Here is a 20663-nt window from a genome sequence, read left to right on the forward strand (position 1 = left end):
CCCCTCAGGGATCCTTTAAGGTGTCCCCCCAATCCCCTCAGGGTCTTCATCACTCAGAACTCCCTTGATCCCCCGGGTGCCCCCTCATCGCCTCAGGATCTCCATCTCAAGGCATCCGTCACCTCAATGCCCTCACAGATTCCCCCTTGTGCCCCCCCATCACCTCAGGGACCCCCGTGGGGCGCGCCCTCGCCATCCCCTCAGCACCGCCATCACCTCAGGGGCGCCGTGGGGTACCTCCCACCCCACGCCACCCCCTCGGGGCCCCCCGCGCCGCCCCTTTAAGAGCCTCTTTGTCTCCGAGACACCCTTATTTACCCTCCCGAGCCTCAACCGAACTTCGGCCCCGCGATTCACAAAGCCCGGTACGTCACGGGCGGGGGCGGGACTCGAACCTGCGCCGGCCCGCCCCCCCCGGCGCCCATTGAACAGCGCCGCCTGCCGGCTGCGCAGACTGCGTACGCCCCGATACCGCTCTGCCCGCCGCGGCGTACGCTACGCCAGCGGAGTGCGTACGCTACGCAAACAGCGTAAACACCCGAGCTCTTCGCCTGTGTGCCGCGCTACGCAATCGGCGTAAGCGGCGAAGAGGGAGGCGGGTGTTGGCGTTGAGCGACGCGCGCTCCAGCTAATGGAAAGGCGGGGCGGGGCGCAGTGGCCAATGGGCGGGGAGGGGGCGTGGCCGGCCGGGGCGTCTCGCGCTGGGTGACAGCTCGCGCGTGCTGGTGATGGCGGTAAATAAAGGGGACGGGGGGGCGGGGGGGCGAGGGGAGGTGTGCGGGGGGGGACACGCGGGACGCGACCCCTCCTGAGGGCAGAGAGGGACGGAGGGCTGGGGGGATATGGGGGCTGAGGAGAAGGAGGAGGAGAGGAGAGGAGGGGTCTTCGGTGATGCCCCCCTCAAAGGGACCCCCCCGCCGTGCTCCGTGGTGGGGCTGAGGCGGACCCCGCTCCGCTCCCCCCTCATCCCTCACGGGGGTCGCCGCCTTTGTGTGCGGGCGGGACCCCCGCGCCGGGCTCGGCGGCTCCGCAACTTTGCCTTTGTTGAGGGAACATCCTCCGCTCTCCACGTTCCCCCCCTCATCCTCGGGATCCACTCCCACCTCTCCCCAGATTCCCCCTTTATTCTCCTCTTCCTAAAATCCCCCAAACCCCTCTTCCACCTCCTCCTTGCCGGGATCCTCTCCCCTTCCCTTCGCCGGGACCATGAGGGGGTGCTGGGGGTCGTGGCTTTGCTGGGAGGGGGGGAAAAAAAACCCCTTTAAAAACTCCCTTTAAACCTCCGTGCTAAGCTGGAACGGGGAAAGGGCACCAAAACGAGGAAATTCGGTGCGGGTTTGTGTTTATGTAGGAAAAAAAACAAGCTTAAAAAGCCGTGCGTTTGTGTCCCCAAGAGGGGGGAAGAGCTGAACTTAATCCGGGGGAGGGCTTGGCAGCAGAACTGCTCCAAAATCCCCTTTTTAAACCTCCAAGGGGATCCCCCTTTGCCACGATCACGGATCAGGGATAACCGAGCCCTTTAAAACGGGAATCCAGCGTAATTTTAGGAAAAAAAAAAAAAAAAAATCTCCCGTTAATCGCTTTACACGTAGGGAACGAGCCTGATCCTTGTGTCAGAGCAGCTGCGGGTGGAGCGGCGTGGGGCGAGCATCCCGTTATCCCGAAATGCTGGAGCTGGGAAAGTGGGAAGTTTTCTTCACTTTGTGGAGTTTTGTTTTGCTGTAGTTTTTAGTCAGGCAGAGATGCCTGGAGTAGCCGGGCTCGTCTGGTGTGAAACGAGGCGAAATTTGGTCCTTTCGCGTTCTGCTGCCTCCGGGAAGATGCTCCTGGAGCCCAGGGATGGAGGTGGAGATCCCGGGGAAAACCGATGGATTTTTTCCTGGAGTTCTCAGGCGTTTTTGGGAGGAAGAAATGCAGAAAGCAGCGGATTAAAAGGGATGATTTGTAGGGCTGGAAGCAAAAAAATGAAGTGTTGTGGAGGGGGCTGAGAGCTGAGGAAATGTGGCTGGGATGTGGGAATGAGGATGGGAGGAAGAGCTGGAGGATGAGAGGGGATAAACGAGTGGAATTGTGAATTAAAAACTCCCCGTGCATGCGAGCAGTGTGGATTAAATTCGGATTAAATGAAGTGTTGGGAGCTGCCCCGTGTGGAATTTTCACCAAAATTTGGCTGCTCTGCCCTGGGGGGGCTCCTGTGCTTTATGCAGGGTCAGAGAGGTTGGGTGATGTTTAAAAACCCGAAAAGGAGAAGGCAGCAAAAGCGTTTGGTGTTTCATTTGGTGTTTTCAATTGCTGGGTGCTGATATTTGGGAGGGATGTGCCAAGTGTGAGCAGCATTTGATGTCTCTGTGCTTTCAGCAAACCATAAATGTGCATTTATCCCTCCCCTGATCATTCTCCCAGCCGACTCCAAGTGGAAAAGGATGTTTTGAAGTTGGCAGATTTCTTTTTTTCCAGCGTGGAATAATTCCTGGTTTTGTGCGGGCTGGGTTGGTTACAAGAGAATTTTGCTTGTTCAGGAGCAAAGCTTGGACAATAGTCACACATGCAACGGGTTAGGGGCTTAGAAAAGAGCCAAAAAAGCCCAAAGTGGGGATTTTTTTGGGGCTGTTTTGTGGCCAAGGATTGTTAGGGAGGAATCTCTTGCTGCAATTCCTGCTGAGATCCCGGCTCCATGTGGTGCAGGGCTTGTGAGGATGCAGAAATTCGGGTTGGGGAGGGAGTGCTGCCAATTGCTCAGTGGGGACAGAAAAAAGCACATTCAGGTTCTGGGTGTCTTTATTTTTTTTTTTTTTGCAGAGGATTTCTTGTGGCTGCTGCAGCTCTGCCCACATCACAGGTCATTCTCCTCAGTGCTGAACACACTCACTTGTTAATTATTATTTTTGAGCAGCCCTGTGTTGTCTCAGCACCTCTGGACACGTGACAAGAAGCACTTGCTCAGCACCAAAAGTGATTTATTCACTATAAAGGACTGAAAATGCCTTTTAGATCCTGATTTTCTCGGCCTTTTTTCCCCCCCCTGTTCTGTTTATATACTGAAATGTCACAGGGACTCATAAAATGAAATTTAGTGAGAAGATGTTAACCCTCAACCCTCAGAGGATGTTAGTGGATTGATTTAGGGCAGTTAACAAATGGAAATAATTCAAAATAATACTAAATTCTAAAAAATCCTACAAAATTCAGCTGTTGGTAAGTGTGGATTCCTTCCTGGCTGCTTTTAGCTTTGGGGAAGTGTGAAAGGTTTTCTGAAATTGACCCCAGCTCTGAGGCAGAACAAAACTGAGGGGTTTGGTTTAACATTGTTATAAATAAACAGAGAAATAATAAATAAGTTTGCCTGTAAGTGGGAGCAGGGGTTGAGGTGAGGAGGGATGGGAAGATGGGGTTGAAGTTTCCAAGGTTTCCCCTCCAACCCTTTGTGTTGTGCAGGAATTCTCTCCGGTGAGAATGAGAACTTTTCTCACTTTGTTTAACAACATTTGTGGGTTTCAGCTTGAAAATTTCATCAAGGCTTGGGTTTGTTGCTGGGGTTTTTGTTTTTATTTTTTTTTCCCCTTTGGGGAATGAAACGTTGGGAGATGTTTTTATCTCAGCAGCTTGATATTCATAAATCCTTCATTTTTCCCAAAATCTTCACCCTTTCTCAAACCCCTTCAGCTCTCCCAAACTCTTAACCCTTCCCAAACTCCCTTCACCCTTCCCAAACTCCCTTCACCCTTCCCAAACCCCCTTTCTTCACTGTTCCCAAACTCCTTTATTTTCCCCAAAATCCTCGCCTTTCCCAAACCCCTTCACCTTTGCAAACTCCTTCACTTTTCCCAAACCTCTTCCACCCTTCCCCAAAATCTTCACCCCTTCCCAAACCCCTCCACCACTTCCCAAACCCTTCACCTTTTCCCAAACTCTTCACCCTTCCCAAACCTGTCCATCCTTTCCCAAACCCCTTCACCTTTCCCAAAATCTTCCCCTTTCCCAAACCCCTTCACCCTTTCCCAAACCTTTCACCCTCCCCAAAATCTCACCTTTTTCCAAATCCCATCACCTTTCCCAAACCCTTTCACCCTTCCCCAAACCACCTCCACCCTTCCCAAACCTCATTCACTCTTTCCAAAATTTTCACCCCTTTCCAAACTCCTTCACTTTTCCCAAAATCTTCCCCTTTCCCAAACCCCTCCACCCTTCCCAAACTCCTTCACCTTTTCCCAAACTCTTCACCCTTCCCAAACCCATCCATCCTTTTCCAAACCCCTTCACCTTCCCAAAATCTTCCCCTTTCCCAAACCCCTTCACCCTTCCCCAAACTCCTTCACTTTTCTCAAAATCTTCTCCTTTCCCAAACCCCCTTTCTTCACCCCTTCCTAAACTCCTTCACTTTTCCCAAAATTTTCCCCTTTCCCAAACCTTCCCCCCTTTTCCCAGACTCTTCTCTGGAAAAAATCCCCCCTTGAATTCCAGTTAGAGAAGGAGCTCCCTCATTAGTGTCAAACCCTTAATGAGCTTTTGCTCCTAAGGATGCTGAGCAAATCCAAATTATTGAACAGAAATTATACAAAAATCCCATTCAGAGCTGGGAATATCTCAGCTGTTGGTTGATGTTTCCCTGTGTGCCCACAAATTCTTTTCACTTTGGGGCTTTTGGAGGTTTTTGGATCAGGTGAGGCTTTTGTGGCTCAAAATTCCAGCCCAGAGCAGCCAGAGCACCCCATGGAAACAAAACAGATTAAAAAGGAGAAGAGATAAAGTAGCTGGAGGTGAGATTCTGCCCTTTGCCACCTTTGGGATGGAATTTGAGGTGAAATAAAGCTGATTATTTATCAATTTGCTGTAATTGATATCCCGGTGCACTGAGGGAAATTCAGATTAAACCCCACTGTTCTGCTGGCTGTGAAAGGGAAAATAAAATTCCCTTTTTACAACAGCATTAAGGAGTGCCTGTAGTAGGCAGAAAACAACACAAAGCTGCCAAGTTTATCTATTTTTTCCTAATTGTTGTTAATGAGCTTTTAGCTTGCAAGATGATCATGAGGAGCACGTGAGCTGTTCCACCTCCAGCTGGTGACAAATCAGCTGCAACCCCTCAGAAAACAGCAAATTCTTGGGACCTACCTCGAGATTTTTGCAAGAACACTGGCTGGGTGAGTCCCTTTAATTAGCTAATTATGCTGGGAATCACTGAGAAGTCGGGATTTACTGAGGGAATAAAAAAAATACCTAAAAAAACCCGGAGCTTTTCTTGGTGCTCTCACTTCTCTCGTGTCTCTGCCGGGCTCTGAAATTCAGATTTCTGCTGCTTTTCTTTTCCAAATGGAGTCAGAGAGCTGCAGCCCAGGGATGTGACAGCTCCAAGTTGCTCTGAAATGTGTCCTGAGGAACGTGGCAGCCGTGGCAAATGGAATTTTTAAAGAGAGATTCTCACTGAGGAGGTGTTTTGGTGTTTTTGCTGTAGTTTTAAGGAGTTTGCTGATTAAAATACCAAAGAAATAAAAAGCACGTCCTCAGGAATCCCCCCCACACAAGGCTGGAATCTCTAAATAACTTGGATTTTAAAGGAAATAATTGTTGAGGGGGAGGTGGTGTGGACTACAAAAACATTCTAGATTTAGAAGAAAATGGCATTAATTATGCTGAAAAAATTGGCATTATTATTAAAATGGCATTAATTATGCTGAAAAAAAAATCCATCTAAAACTCTGTTATTCTTTAAAAAACCCCTGAAATCAGCTGTTTATTCCCTGGAGCTGTGAGCAAGAGCCCTGAGCTTGGATTTAATGATGTTTAATCATTCTTTCAAAAGCACAGAAAGCACTAAAAGCTTGTTCAGCTGAGCTAGAATGAACTGAAAGCTGGAACTGAGATTCAAAAGTGATTTATTTGCAGAGGTAAATCCATAATCCCAGCAGTCAGGAGTTAATCTGGCCTCAGACTAAGACTAAAGCAAATCTGTTTAACTAAGAATAGTTAATTCACCTGAAGCAGAGCAGGGATGGAGATCCTCCTCAGCAGAGTTTGCTTGGGAGGAAATAAAATATATAAAATAAAATAAAGAGTGGAAACAGCAAGGGAGGGGGGAAAAAATCTCTTTTGGATTTTTTTCTGCTCTTTTCCTGCACTTCTCAGTTGGTTTGGGTAATGTGGAAATAAATCAGAATTAGGAAGGAAATAAAATTTAAAGGGTTTAGGAGCAGCTTTTTGTGGCATCAAACCCAAATTCACCTCTCCCTCTTTGCCCTCCTTGTCCTGTTGTTGTTTCATTGAGGACAAATTGAGGGGATGAACTTTAACCCCTGAGGAGGATAATTTATTAAAATCACAGATAATTTATTAAAATAACAGATAATTTATTAAAATAACAGATGCTGCAGGACGGGCCTGCCTTGATCTGCAGCTCTTAAGGAAGATTAACACCCCAAGAGTTCACAAATCAGGGTCCTGCCTCCACCTTGGCCCTCACAAAATCCTGAAATTCACAAATAAATGAAATATTCCAGCCTAAAATGCAAATCAGGAATGATTCCATCAGGACCAAGGCACCCCTCACATCCTGAAATTCACAAATAAATAAAATATTCCAGCCTAATCTGCAAATCAGGAATAATTCCATCAGGGAAATGTAGATTTGGACAAGTGAAATTTTTCCTTTTGTACCCAAAAATTGAGGCACAAACCTCAGGGGAGGCTGGGGCTGAGGAGTCAAATTTTAGTTGTATTCTATTTTTAACACATTTAGTTTCAAATTTAGTTTTATTCTTTTAGTTTTTAGTTCAGATCTCTGTTTGGAGGGAAACAAAAGAAAACAAAAAAGAGCAAAAGAGGAGAGCAAAACTCCCGTTACATTATTGTATTTACAATATTGTATTTGATTATTGATTATTGATTATTGTATTTACACTACAATATTGTATATTGATTATTGTATTTACAATGCAATAAATCAATATATTGATTATTGTATTTACACTACAATATTGTATATTGATTATTGTATTTACAATACAATAAATCAATATATCGATTATTGTATTTACAGTATAATAAATCAATATATTGATTATTGTATTTACAATACAATATTGATTATTGATTATTGTATTTACAATACAATATTGTATATTGATTATTGTATTTACAATACAATAAATCAATATATCGATTATTGTATTTACAATACAATATTGTATATTGATTACTGTATTTACAGTACAATAAATCAATATATCAATTATTGTATTTACAATACAATATTGTATATTGATTATTGTATTTACAATACAATAAATCAATATATTGATTGTTGTATTTACAATACAGTATTGTATATTGATTATTGTATTTACAATACAATAAATCAATATATCGATTATTGTATTTACAATACAATATTGTATATTGATTGCTGTATTTACAATACAATAAATCAATATATCAATTATTGTATTTACAATACAATAAATCGTCTTCAGTGTTAAATATGCAAATTCTCATTAACCCATCTACTACAGCATGCATATCTTATAACATTTCTACACAACCTATAAAAATCACTACATTGCCAAGCTACGTTTCCATGTTAAACCCTAAATCTTATTCTTTAAGCCTTATCTACTTACTTGCAGAAAAAATTGTTTCTTCCAAAAAAATTACATTCAACTGGTCACAACTAAAGTATCTCCAAAGTTGCTTTCATTTCAATCTCACATATAGTTTCTATGTTCTCAAAATCTTTTACTAAGCAGTCATATTTGAAAAACTTTCTTGTTTCATCCTGCCCAAACACTCTGACTCCTTGGGATTCACCAGGAAAAGCAGAGGGAGGTGACAGCAAAAAAAAAAAAAAAAAAAAAAAAAAAAAGCAGGATTTGGGTTATTTTATCCGTGTTTTCCTACAATGCTGCAAAAAAATAGTTTAAAAAACAACACCAAATGTGCTTTGTTTAATGTGCTAATGGTTCTGTGCTTCACTTCTGCCATTCCCTGGAGGAATGAGTGAAAAAATCTGAGCTTCCCACCTGTCCTGGCAGATGATTTTCAGGGATTTGTGCTCTTTTATTTATTCTGGAATCACCTTTTGGACAAATAAAGCAGCATCACTGCAGGGCTGAGCCCCCAGCGCCTCTCCCGGCCCCTGAATTGGGTTTTATTTCACTTTTTGCAGATTTCTTTAGGAAAAGAAAGTGGCTGCTGTCACCAGATGGCTTTAATCGCGTTCCAAACGTGCAGCAATGGCACAAAGAGCAGAATGAGCCCGGCTGGTTTCTTGTAACTCTCCTTTAGGGGCAGCGGCCAAATCGGTTTTGCTGCATTTGGCTCTGGGGGTTTTAGAGGGAGCTCCCTGTGAGGTTTCCCCAGGGTTCTGAGCCTGCGAGGCAGCAGAGCGGGGTTTGCCCCGGGGTTGGAGTGATTTACAAGGTGAGAAGTTTTCAAATCGCCTCTCAAATAACTCTCAAAAGTTATCAGCTGAACTAATGCCCCTGTTTTGATTTTATTCCCTGGGGGTTTTATTCGGTTTTACTCATCCTGAATGGATTGCAGGGCTCCAAGTGGTTCCTTCTCCCTCCTTTGCTTCCCCATCTCCATGCAGGGGAGCCAAGTGCTTCCCTCTCCCTCCTTTTCCTTTCTCCCTGTTCTTTCCTCTCTCTCTCTTTTTCCCTTCTCCCTCTTTTTCTTGTCCCTTCTCCCTCTTTCTTCCTTCTTCCTCCTTTTCCCTTCTCCCTCTTTTTCCTTTCTGTCTTTTCCCCTTCTCCCTTTTTCTTTTCCCTTCTCCCTCTTTCTTCTCCTTTTCCCCTCTTTTTCCCTTCTCCCTTGTTTTCCCTTCTCCCTGTTTTTTCCTTTCTCTCTCTTTTTCCTTTCTCTCTCTTTTTCCTTTCTCTCTCTTTTTCCTTTCGCTCTCTTTTAACCTTCTCCCTCATTTTCCTCCCTTTTTCTTGTCCCTTCTCCCTCCTTTTCCCTTCTCCCACTTTTTCCGCCCTTTTTCTTTTTCCTTTTCCCGTTTTTTTCCTTCTCCCTCTTTTTCCTCTCTTCTTCTTTTCCCTTCTCCCTCATTTTCCTCCCTCTGTCTTTTCCCTTCTCCCTTTTTTCCCTGTTTTTTCCTTTCTCTCTCTTTTTCCTTTCTCTCTCTTTTCCCCTTCTCCCTCTTTTTCCTCCCTTTTTCTTTTCCCTTCTTCCTCTTTTTCTCTTCTCCCTCTTTCTTTTTCCTTCTCCCTTTTTTTCCTTCTCCCTCCTTTTTCCTCCCTTTTTATTTTCCATTCTTCCTCTTTTCCCCTTCTCCCACTTTCTTCTCCTTTTCCCCTCTTTTCCCTTCTCCCTCCTTTTCCCTTCTCCCACTTTTTCCTCCCTTTTTCTTTTTTCCTTTTCTTTCTTTTCCCTTCTCTGTGGGCATGATTTCCTGGGAGAACCCAGCAGCTCTTCCCCTTTGGGAATTGAGGAGAAATTCAATATTTTTTGAAAATTACACTTCACAGAAGCAACAGCAACCAGCTGTTTGATGAATCCCTAAAAAAATTTATTTTTCAGGCCTGGTTTTTTGTTCCAAAGTAGAAATTTGATGTGCTGGGGATCTGCTTTTATTTATTTATATTGATTTTATATTTTTCTTTTATTTATATTTATTTATTTATATTTTTTAAATTCCATAGATCTGCTGTGGGACTGATTTCCTGGGAGAACCCAGCAGCTCTTCCCCTTTGGGAATTGAGGAGAAATTCAATATTTTTTGAAAATTACACTTCACAGAGCCCATGACCAACCAGCTGTTTGATAAATCCCCAAAAAATTCTGTATTTCAGGCCTGGTTTTTGTTCCAAAGTAGAAATTTGCTGTGCTGGGGAGGCTGAAGGGTTAAATCCCCCCCACTGTCGCATATGGCAGTGAGCAGAATCACAGATGTTGATGATACAACATAATTAGTATTCTTTTATGTAGATGAAGGCTGTCAGTGGTACCACAGTGTCTGCACTCCTGCACGCTGGAATTTCTGCCACTTGCTCTCACCGAGGTTAAAGATTTGAAATAAAATTTCATTTTTTTTTTTTTATATCCACACCTTGAGGAGGAAAATTAAGAGGGAAAAAAGCTCAGGGAGGGGAAAAGGTGAGGAAAAAGGGATTTTTCCAGTTTGGAAAAAAGAGACCAAATCAATCCTTTGTTTAAGTGAGGATTTCCAAAATCCTTTCCACATGTTGGGGTTTGGGAGGGAATGAGCCCAGCCCGAGGGAAATGTGGGAATTTCTGATTTAAATCAAATCCTCAGGGGTTCTGTGGGTGCCCAAGTGGCCACTTGAGCTTTCAGTGCAGTCCAGGAGAAAGAACTGAAGAGCTTTGAGATTTCTCTGAGATCCCACCCTCCACAGCAATAGCGCTGCTAAAGGTGACAATGAAAGCAAATTTCTGTCACTGAAATGCATTTCCTTCACCTGCCCTCCCGTGCAGTGAGGGCTCAATCCCTGCCCCAAAGCTTTGGCAAATGTTCGATTTTACACCTCATTAAATGATGTTTTTACCACATTTTCTGTGTGCCAGGCCCTTGTGTCACTAACTTCGTTCAGATCTGCTTTTCCATTCTCTGTTTTGTCCCCATTTTTCTCTCCTCTCTGGTTATTTTGTTGCACTTTGCACCTGCCAGCTCCTCATTGCTTCCTTTTTATTGTTTGAGAAACCACCTAGAACTGAAATTTACCTGAGCACAGCTTTTCTTTTTCTGATCTTTCCCCCTTCTCCTCCCTGTGTCTCTCACCAGGCAATCCAAGCAGCCAAAAATCCAAAGTGATCACAGGATTTTTTCCTCCTGTTTGTTTTATTTTTTTCCTTTTCTTGACTCCCATTTTTTCCCTCTGCCATATGTTGGGTCACCCACTACAAAAAGCCTCACCATGAAGAGGCTCCGTGTGATCAGCAGATTTTTTTTACAAATAAAAAAAAAAAAAAAAAATGAAAGCAGGGAATGAAATGGAATTTTGTGTGTGAGAATTTGGGATGCTGGGGGTAATTCCAGAGAATTATTTCTGGGATAAATGAGTTCTGCACTGAGGGGTTAATGATGCTCCTGCCAGCGTTCCAGGCTTGGTGTCTGTGATCACCAGGATATTTTCCCCCCTCTCTCTGTCTCTCTCTCTCCAGGGCTTTGGAGCTGCCTGGCAGTGAGGAATTCCCAAGAATTGAATTCTCTGGGATCGTGGGAGGACGATGGGGCTGCTGCACGGCCGGGACGCGGCGGGGCCGAGGAGAGGATGTGTGAGCTGCACCCCGTGAGTGCTGAGCCCCCAGAGCCTGGAGGGGCTGGGAAAGGAGCCACAGTTCACTGGGGAGCTTCTGTCAAACCAATCTTTTATCAGGACTTAGGATTTTAGATCTTCATACGTTTATAATCCTGTAATTCTTTAGTGTATAACTCTAAACTCTATGGTTGAGGAGAGGATGTGTGAGCTGCACCCCGTGAGTGCTGAGCCCTCAGAGCCTGGAGGGACTGGGGAAAGGATCCACAGTTCCCTGGGGAGCTTCTGTCAAACCAATCTTTTATCAAGATTTAGGATTTTAGATCTTCATACATTTATAATCCTGTATAAATACGTGGCTGAGGAGAGGATGTGTGAGCTGCACCCCATGAGTAACCTGGGGATGTGACCCCTCCTTCTGCCCCAGAGCCTGGAGGGGCTGGGAAAGGATCCACAGTTCACTGGGGAGCTTCTGTCAAACCAATGCCTTCAGATTTTAGCTTTTTATACATTTATAATCCTGTAATTCTTTAGTGTATAACTCTAAACTCCGTGGTTGAGGAGAGGATGTGTGAGCTGCACCCCGTGAGTGCTGAGCCCCCAGAGCCTGGAGGGTCTGGGAAAGGAGCCACAATTCACTGGGGAGCTTCTGTCAAACCAATATTTTATCAAGATTTAGGATTTTAGATCTTCATACATTTATAATCCTGTAATTCTTCAGTGTATAACTAAACTCCGTGGCCGAGGAGAGGATGTGTGAGCTGCACCCCATGAGTAACCTGGGGGTGTGACCCCTCCTTCTGCCCCAGAGCCTGGAGGGACTGGGAAAGGATCCACAATTCACTGGGGAGCTTCTGTCAAACCGATGGCAATTCCTTGTGTTTTTTGCCCCCAAGGTTGGGGCAGCAACACCTCCTGTGAGACGTGGGTAGATGCAAACAGAAAGAATTTGGGGAGTGCTGTGCAGGGCCAGGAGCCAGATTTGATGATCCTAACCCTTCCAATGACCCTACAAGATCTCAAATGAGTGTCACACCTCTGAAACCTTTTCCCTTGTGTTTTTCCCCCCCAAGGTCGGAGCAGCAGCTCCTCCTGTGAGACATGGATAGGTACAAACAGGGAGAATTTGGGATGTCCTGTGCCGTACTAGGAGTCAAATTTGATGATCCTAACCATTCCAATGACCCTACAACAACATCTCAAATCTGTGTCACAGCTCTTTCCCTTGTTTTTTTTTCCCCCAAGGTCGGAGCAGCGACTCCTCCTGTGAGACATGGATCGATGCAAATGTGGGGAATTTGGAATATCATGTGCAGGACTAGGAGTTAAATTGGATGATCCCAACCCTTCCAATGACCCTACAAGGAGATTTCCAATGCATGTCAACAGCTCTAAAACCCTTTCCCTTGTGTTTTATCGCCCCCAAGGTCGGAGCAGTGACTCCTCCTGTGAGACATGGATTGATGCAAATGTGGCAGATTTGGAATGTTGTATGCAGGCCAGGAGCCAGATTTGATGATCCTAACCCTTCCAGTGACCCTACAAGATCTCAAATGAGTGTCACACCTCTAAAACCTTTTCCCTCGTGTTTTTCCCCACCAAGGTCGGAGCAGCAGCTCCTCCTGTGAGACATGGATAGGTACAAACAGGGAGAATTTGGGATGTCCTGTGCCGTACTAGGAGTCAAATTTGATGATCCTAACCATTCCAATGACCCTACAACAAGATCTCAAATGAGTGTCACACCTCTTTCCCTTGTTTTTTTTTTCCCCCCAAGGTCGGAGCAGCGACTCCTCCTGTGAGACATGGATCGATGCAAACATGTGGGGCGGCTACGACTCGCCCAGGACCACTCGATCCTGAACCCCCAGAAGTGGCAGTGCGTGGACTGCCACACCACCGAGTCCCTCTGGGCCTGCCTCAAGTGCTCCCACGTGGCGTGCGGGCGCTACATCGAGGAGCACGCCCTGAGGCACTTCCAGGAGAGCCGGCACCCCTTGGCCATGGAGGTGCACGAGCTCTACGTCTTCTGTTACCTCTGCCAGGATTATGTCCTCAACGACAACCCCGAGGGTGACCTGAAGCTGCTGAGGAGCTCGCTGTCGGCCATCAAGGGCCAGAGGAGCGGGAGGACGCTGCGCTCCATGGCGCTGGCCGAGGATGCCTGGAGGAGGAGGAGCCCTCAGGGCCAGTCCCAGATGCTGACGGCGCTGTGGCACCGGCGCCAGGCCCTGCTGGCGAGGGCTCTGCGCACCTGGTTCCACAGGAGCTCCCGGGGACAGCTGAAACTGAAGGAGAAGAAGCAGATGGAGGAGCTGGAGAGGAAGAAGGAGGCGGCTCGGCAGCGGCGGCGCGAGATGAAGAGGCAGCTCCTGGAGGAGCTGGCCAGCACTCCCCCCAGGAAGAGCGCCCGGCTGCTGTCCCACGTGCACAGGGAGAGCTTGATCCCAAGGAAATTCAGGGAGGTGGCCACAGCTTCCCCTACCTCAAGGCAGAGATTGAAGCAGTTCTACTCCATCCGCAGGCAGCCCCTGATGACGCCCGGGGTGACGGGGCTGAGGAACCTGGGCAACACTTGCTACATGAACTCCATCCTGCAGGTGCTCAGCCACCTCCAGAAGTTCAGAGAATGTTTCTTGACTCTTGATCTCTGTGAAACAGAAGAACTTTTAGCTAAAACTGTGAACGGGAGGGCCAGGATGCCAGGCAGGCTGGCAAACGGAGCTGCTGCCAGCGAGCCGGGGAAGCCTGACAAGGTTCAGAGCTCCCCGGGCGCCTTGAACGGGGGCTCCTCCATCAGCCGCAGCCTGGAGCTGATCCAGCCCAAGGAGCCCAGCTCCAAGCACATCTCCCTGTGCCACGAGCTGCACACCCTGTTCAGGGTGATGTGGTCTGGCAAGTGGGCCCTGGTGTCGCCCTTTGCCATGCTGCACTCCGTGTGGAGCCTGATCCCCGCCTTCCGCGGCTACGACCAGCAGGACGCGCAGGAGTTCCTGTGCGAGCTCCTGGACAAGGTGCAGCAGGAGCTCGAGTCCGAGGGCAGCAGGCGCAGGATCCTCATCCCCTTCTCGCAGAGGAAGCTCACCAAGCAGGTCCTCAAGGTGGTCAACACCATCTTCCACGGGCAGTTGCTCAGCCAGGTATGGAGTTGCTTTTCCGCAGGGATCACTTGGAGCTGTTCGCACCAAGGAGCTCTGCACGTTGAGGATCCCATTGAGGAGTCTCTTAGGAGTTCCCGATTCCTGAGGGAAAAAATCCCTTGGATTGCCACCATTTCCATCCTTGGAAATGCACAAATTCCATTTCCATCCTTGGACATGCACAGATTTAGCACAAATTCACTTCAGTTGTGCCACTACTGGATGAGACCTGCACAAGCACAGAAGTCCTGCCCCTGCTTTTAGGGTTGGAGTGTGTTTAGTCCTGAGGTTTTAGGCAAAGGCTCTGCACATTGAGGATCCCATTTAGGAGTCTCTTAGGATTTCCCAGTTCCTGAGGAAAAAATCCCTTGAATTGCCACCATTTCCACCCTTGGAATTGCACAAATTTAGCACAAATTCATTTCAGTTGTGCCACTTCTGGATGAGACCTGCTCAAGCACAGAAGTTCTGCCCCTGCTTTTAGGGTTGGAGTGTGTTTAGTCCTGAGGTTTTAGGCTCTGAATGTGTTTAGTCCTGAAGTTTTAGGCTTTGAATGTGTTTTTAAGGTACCTTTGCAGTTTTTATGCCCCTTTTCCTTGTGGTTTTTTGCCTCCCAAAGTTGGAGCAGTGACACGTCCTGTGAGACATGGCTGAATGCAGATGTGGGGAATTTGGGATGTGCTGTGCAGGGCCAGGAGTCAGATTTGATGATTTTAACCCTTCCAGTGACCCTACAAGGAGATTTCAAATCCATGTTACAGCACTAAAACCCTTCTCCTTGTGTTTTTTTTTTTCACTTCCCAAGGTCAGAGCAGTGACACCTGTGAGCCATGGGTGAATGCAAATGTGGGGAATTTGGGATGTGCTGATTTGATGATTTTAACCCTTCCAATGACCCTACAAGGAGATTTCAAATCCATGTTACAGCACTAAAACCTCTTTCCTTTGTTTTTTGCCTCCCATGGTGGAAGCAGTGATACCTGTGAGCCATGGGTGGATGCAGATGTGGGGGATTTGGGGTGTCCTGTGCACGGCCAGGAGCCACATTTGATGACCCTTTTGTCCTTCCAGTTGATGAAAACCCAAAGTCCCAAAGCTGTGAGCATTCCCTGCGTTTCAGTTCCACCCCACAGCCAGCCGTGTGTCCCTGTGTCCGTGTGTCCCTGTCCCAGGTCACCTGCAGGACGTGCAACTACAAATCCAACACGGTGGAGCCCTTCTGGGACCTGTCCCTGGAGTTCCCCGAGCGCTACCACGCCCTGGAGAAGGGGATCCTGCCCGAGCCCCAGGCCGAGTGCCTGCTCACCGAGATGCTGGCCAAGTTCACCGAGACCGAGGCCCTGGAGGGGAGGATCTACGCCTGTGACCAGTGCAACAGTGAGTGCCAGCGGTGCCACCAGCCTGGCACTGTACAACAGTGAGTGCCAGCAGTGCGACCAGCTTGGCACTGTGCCCAGTGCAGCAGTGAGTGCCACCAGTGCCACCAGCCTGGCACTGTGCCCAGTGAGTGCCACCAGCCTGGCACTGTGCCCAGTGCAACAGTGAGTGCCACCAGTCTGGCACTGTGCCCAGTGAGTGCCACCAGGCCTGGCGCTGTGCCCAGTGCAACAGTGAGTGCCACCAGGCCTGGCACTGTGCCCAGTGCAGCAGTGAGTGCCACCAGGCCTGGCGCTGTGCCCAGTGCAACAGTGAGTGCCACCAGGCTGGCACTGTGGGCTGGCAGAGCACGGATGTGCTGGCAAACAGAGCCTGGGATAAATCCTGAGCCACAGATCGGGAGGGTAACTCGGGTTTGCTTTGATTCTTTGGGAGGAAAAAGAAATTAAATTTATTTGTTTATTTGTTTATTATTAGTTTATACTTTGGAATTAAAACAGCTGAGGGGTTCCGAGTGGCTTTTAAGGAATTCTGAATGGCTCAGGAATTCTACTTCAAAGGAATTTTGAACGGCTTTTAAGGAATTCTGAATGATTTTAAAGGAATTCTGAGTGGCTTTAGAGGGATTCTAAATGGCTCAGGAATTCTAGATCACTGAGATTTTAAATGGCTTTTAAGGAATTCTGAATGACTTTACAAATTGTAAATGATTTTTAAGGAATTCTGAGTGACTTTAAGGAATTCTAAATGACTTTTAAGGAATTCTGAATGACTTTAAGGAATTCTGAGTGACTTTTGAGGAATTCTGAGTGGCTCAGGGAGCATTTTCCAGCTGGAAAGAGTCAATGAAAAGGCCCCAAGTGCCAGGAGCAGTGAGGGCACTGCACAAATCCAATTAACAGGTGCAGTGCTAATTGGGATCTCTGGCAGCCACCCGGTCCCTTCTGCTTTTCCTGGGAGGAAGAGGAGGGAGGAATTCTTCCTCTTTTCCAACTTTGCTGTTGCTGGGAGCATTTTAAAAAAATGCTTCTGTGAGAAGCTCAAAGCAGCAGAGAGAATAAAATATGGAATATTTGTGAGCTGGAATTGTTGGTTGGAATTTTGCAGCCCAGGAAATCTTTGGCTCAACATCCCAACAGGAAAAATTCTGATTTCTCACTCAGAGGTGACAAATATTTGTGTGATGAGGAGAAAGAAATTCTGAAATTTATTCCGTGCTGGAAAAAAAAATAAAGATTTCACCTTGTGCTGGTTTTTCTCTTTGGGGAATTAATTGATCCTGACAATCTTTGCTTTTGGGGGGGTTTGGGGGTTTGTTTTTTGGCAGGCAAACGGCGAAAATCTTCCCCCAAACCTCTTGTTCTGAGTGAAGCTAAGAAGCAGTTGCTGATCTACAGACTACCTCAGGTCCTCCGGCTGCACCTTAAACGCTTCAGGTGGGGAAATTTTGGGGGAAAAATGACCAAAAATTTGCCTTTAAATGCCCTCAGTTCCTGCTAAAATCAGCTGTGTAACTTCTGAGCTGTCACGTTTGTGAAACCCCCTTGTGTTGCCTCTTTGCAGGGTTTTTGTTTTTTTTTTTTTTTTCTGTCACAATTTAATATTTTGTGCATTTAATTCTTAATTTTTTCGGGTTTTTTTTTTTCTGTCACAATTTCATATTTTGTGCATTTAATTCTTAATTTTTTCCGGGTTTTAATGGAGTTTGCAGGCAGCTTGGAAGGAGAGGTCAGTAAGCTGAGTGGAAGGTGGGAGATTGAGAGAATTCAATGCCAATATTGGTGTTTACCTGGGGAGCAGAAAGCAGGAAAAGCTGAAAATACGAGGAAAAGTCTCTGCAGTGGTCAGGGTGGGTGTAGGAGGGTTTTATGGGTAGCACTGAGGGTTTTAAAGGTGGTCAGAGGAGAAATCTGGCTCAAAAATACCCAACCTAAAATAAAAACTATCAGTGGCAGGGGGAGACCTCACCTAAAATAAAAATTATCAATGGCAAAGGGAGATTTTGGGGTGAAACCCCTGGATTTGGTGGCACTGAGCACCGTGAATGTGGGGTTTGTGTGTTTGGGCCATTCCTGCAGGGGATTTTGGGGTGAAACCTCTGGATTTGGTGGCGCTGAGCAGCCCTGAGTGTGGGATTTGTGTATGAGGGGGATTTTGGGGTGAAACTCAGGACTGAGCACCTTGAATGTGGAGTTTGTGTGTTTGGGGGGTTCCTGTAGGAGATTTTGGTTCAAACCCCCAGATTTGGTTCTGCTGAGCACTCTGAGTGTGGGATTTGTGTATGTGGGGCATTCCTGCAGGGGATTTTGGGGTGAAACTCCCAGATTTGTTTCTGCTGACCACCCTGAGCATGGGATTTGTGTGTTTGGTGAGTTTTTGCAGAGGATTTTGGGGTGAAACCCCCAGATTTGGTTCTGCTGAGCACCCTGGGTGTGGGATTTGTGTGTTTGGGGCATTCTTGCAGGGAATTTTGGTTCAAACCCCCAGATTTAGTTCTGCTGAGCACCCTGAGCACAGAACTTGTGTTTGGTGGGTTTTTGCAGAGGATTTTGGTTCAAACCCCCCAGTTTTGGTTCTGCTGAGCACCCTGAGTGTGGGATTTGTGTTTGGTGGGTTTTTATTGGGAGTTTTGATCCAAACCCCCAGATTTGGTTCTGCTGAGCACCCTGGGTGTGGGATTTGTGTCTTTGCGGGCGTTCCTGCAGGAGATTTTGGTTCAAACCCCCAGATTTGGTTCTGCTGAGCACTCTGAGTTCAGGCTTTGTGTGTTTGGTAGGTTTTTATTGGGAATTTTGATTCAAACCCCCAGATTTGGCTCTGCTGAGCACCCTGAGTTCAGGCTTTGTGCGTTTGGTGAATTTTTGCAGAGGATTTGGGGCGAAACCCCCCAGATTTGGCTCTGCTGAGCCCCCTGAGCACAGAACTTGTGTTTGGTGGGTTTTTGCAGGGAATTTTGGTTCAACCCCCCCAGATTTGGCTCTGCTGAGCCCCCTGAGCCCGGGCTTTGTGTTTGCAGGTGGTCTGAGCGCAATCACCGCGAGAAGATCGGGGTCCACGTGCTCTTTGAGCAGGTATTAAACATGGAACCTTACTGCTGCAGGGACTCCCCGGCCTCCCCGGGCACAGCTGGCTGTGTCTATGACCTGGCAGCTGTGGTGATGCATCACGGCAAGGGCTTTGGCTCAGGACACTACACAGCCTATTGCTACAACACGGAGGGAGGTGCGTGAGCTGGCCTGGCCAAACCCCCCCAAACCTCTCCCCTCCTCCCTTTCCTTGCGTTTTCCCTCCCTTGGAATCCTCCCTCCAAAATTCCACTTCCTTGGGATCCACTCCTTGCCCTTCAGTAGTTTGTTTTTCGCTGTGTATTCTTATTTTTTTTTAATTTTTTAAGCATTTATTTTTTATTTTTGCTTTATTTTATTTTTTTTTTCCCCCCTGGGAATGGTGGGAATTCTTCATTCTGCCCAAGCTGCTGCAGCTGGGTTTGCTCAGGATCCTGGGGGCTCAGGAGATGAACAGAACGGGTTTTGAGGGTGGAAAAAACAGGAACTATTCATGAGCAACATCCGCAGCTGCACCAGGACAGGCTCTGCCTCCCCGGGCCACAAACTGGGAATTTTTGGCTGCCTAACTCAGCTTTTGGGCTGATGAAATCATGATTTGATATTTGTAAAGTTATATTTTAAAAATTGTGTTTAAAATTATGTATTTTTAAATTACATTAAAAATTCTATTTAAAAATTCTATTTAAAAATTCTATTTTTGGCTGCCTAATTCAGCTTTTGCGCTGATGAAATCGTGATGTGATATTTGTAAAGTTATATTTTAAAAATTGTATTTAAAATTATGTATTTTTAAATTACATTAAAAATTCTATTTTAAAATTCTATTTTAAAATTCTATTTCAAAATTCTATTTTTGGCTGCCTAATTGAGCTTTTGGGCTGATGAAATTATATTTGTAAAGCACCCCAAAAAATTAGATTTTAAAAATTCTATTAAAAACTATATTTTTAAAATTCTATTTAAAAATTCTATTCTATTCTATTTATGGCTAATTGAGCTTTTGGGCTGATGAAATCATGATTTGATATTTGTAAAGAACCCCAAAAATTATATATTTTAAATTATATATTTTCATATAATATTAAAAACTACATTTTAAAATTCTATTTAAAACTATACTTTAAAATTATGTTAAAAACTTTGTTTAATTTATATTTAAATATTTAAATAATATAACATGTATAATATATTATATTTATATAATACTATAATACTATGTAATGTATTATAGTGTATATATATTGTAATATATATATTGTAATATATATTATATATATATATTGTAATGTATTATAGTGTATATATATAATGTATATTACACTATATATATATAGTGTAATATACATTAATAATGTATATTAATGTATTTAAGCAATTGTATTAAATTTATATTTATATTAAAATCATGCTTATTAAAAATATAATTAAAATGATATTAAAATTGTATTAAAAATGAAATTAAAGCCATTTTCCAGCTTACAGGAAAAGCCAGAGGTGCCTTTTCTCCTGTGGATGTTTCCTGTGAGCAGCTCCAGGGTTCAAAGGGATCCAGCCTCAGCTCAAAAGGATTTTTTCCCTGATTTTTTCCCTTTTTTGCAGGGTTTTGGGTGCACTGCAATGACTCCAGGCTGAATGTATGCAGTGTGGAGGAGGTGTGCCAGACCCAGGCCTACATCCTCTTCTACACTCAGAGAACGCTGCAGGACAGAGCAGGAATGCCACAAAAACCACTCCAAACTCAGGTGTTTGCCACCCAGAGCCAGTGACAAGGACACACCAGTGACACTGCCACCAGGGGAAACGCTCCCGGCTGCTTTGGGGACTTTGGGGGTTCAACTTGCCCTGATTTGGGGGGAGCTGCAGGG

The 20663-nt window shown here is 45.7% G+C and overlaps 1 protein-coding gene across 3 annotated transcripts; it reads left to right on the forward strand.

Annotated features, from left to right (window-relative positions):
* Window positions 1–686: 686 nt before the first annotated feature.
* Window positions 687–20663, forward strand: USP49 (ubiquitin specific peptidase 49). 3 transcript variants are annotated; one of them, XM_063177885.1, is made up of 8 exons: window positions 689–734; window positions 5014–5141; window positions 11119–11246; window positions 12991–14353; window positions 15526–15730; window positions 17058–17166; window positions 18747–18952; window positions 20398–20663. In XM_063177885.1, exons 4-8 carry the CDS (start codon window positions 13019–13021, stop codon window positions 20562–20564), a joined length of 2022 nt encoding a protein of 673 aa, XP_063033955.1. In that variant the 5' UTR covers window positions 689–734; window positions 5014–5141; window positions 11119–11246; window positions 12991–13018; the 3' UTR covers window positions 20565–20663. The 3 variants fall into 3 exon arrangements, with proteins under 3 accessions (XP_063033956.1, XP_063033955.1, XP_063033957.1); XM_063177886.1 differs by lacking the exon at window positions 5014–5141 and having other exon boundaries at window positions 687–734; XM_063177887.1 differs by lacking the exons at window positions 689–734; window positions 5014–5141; window positions 11119–11246 and adding an exon at window positions 11772–11798.

Source organism: Melospiza melodia, chromosome 28, assembly GCF_035770615.1.
Source record: "Melospiza melodia melodia isolate bMelMel2 chromosome 28, bMelMel2.pri, whole genome shotgun sequence".
Lineage (NCBI taxonomy): Eukaryota > Metazoa > Chordata > Aves > Passeriformes > Passerellidae > Melospiza > Melospiza melodia.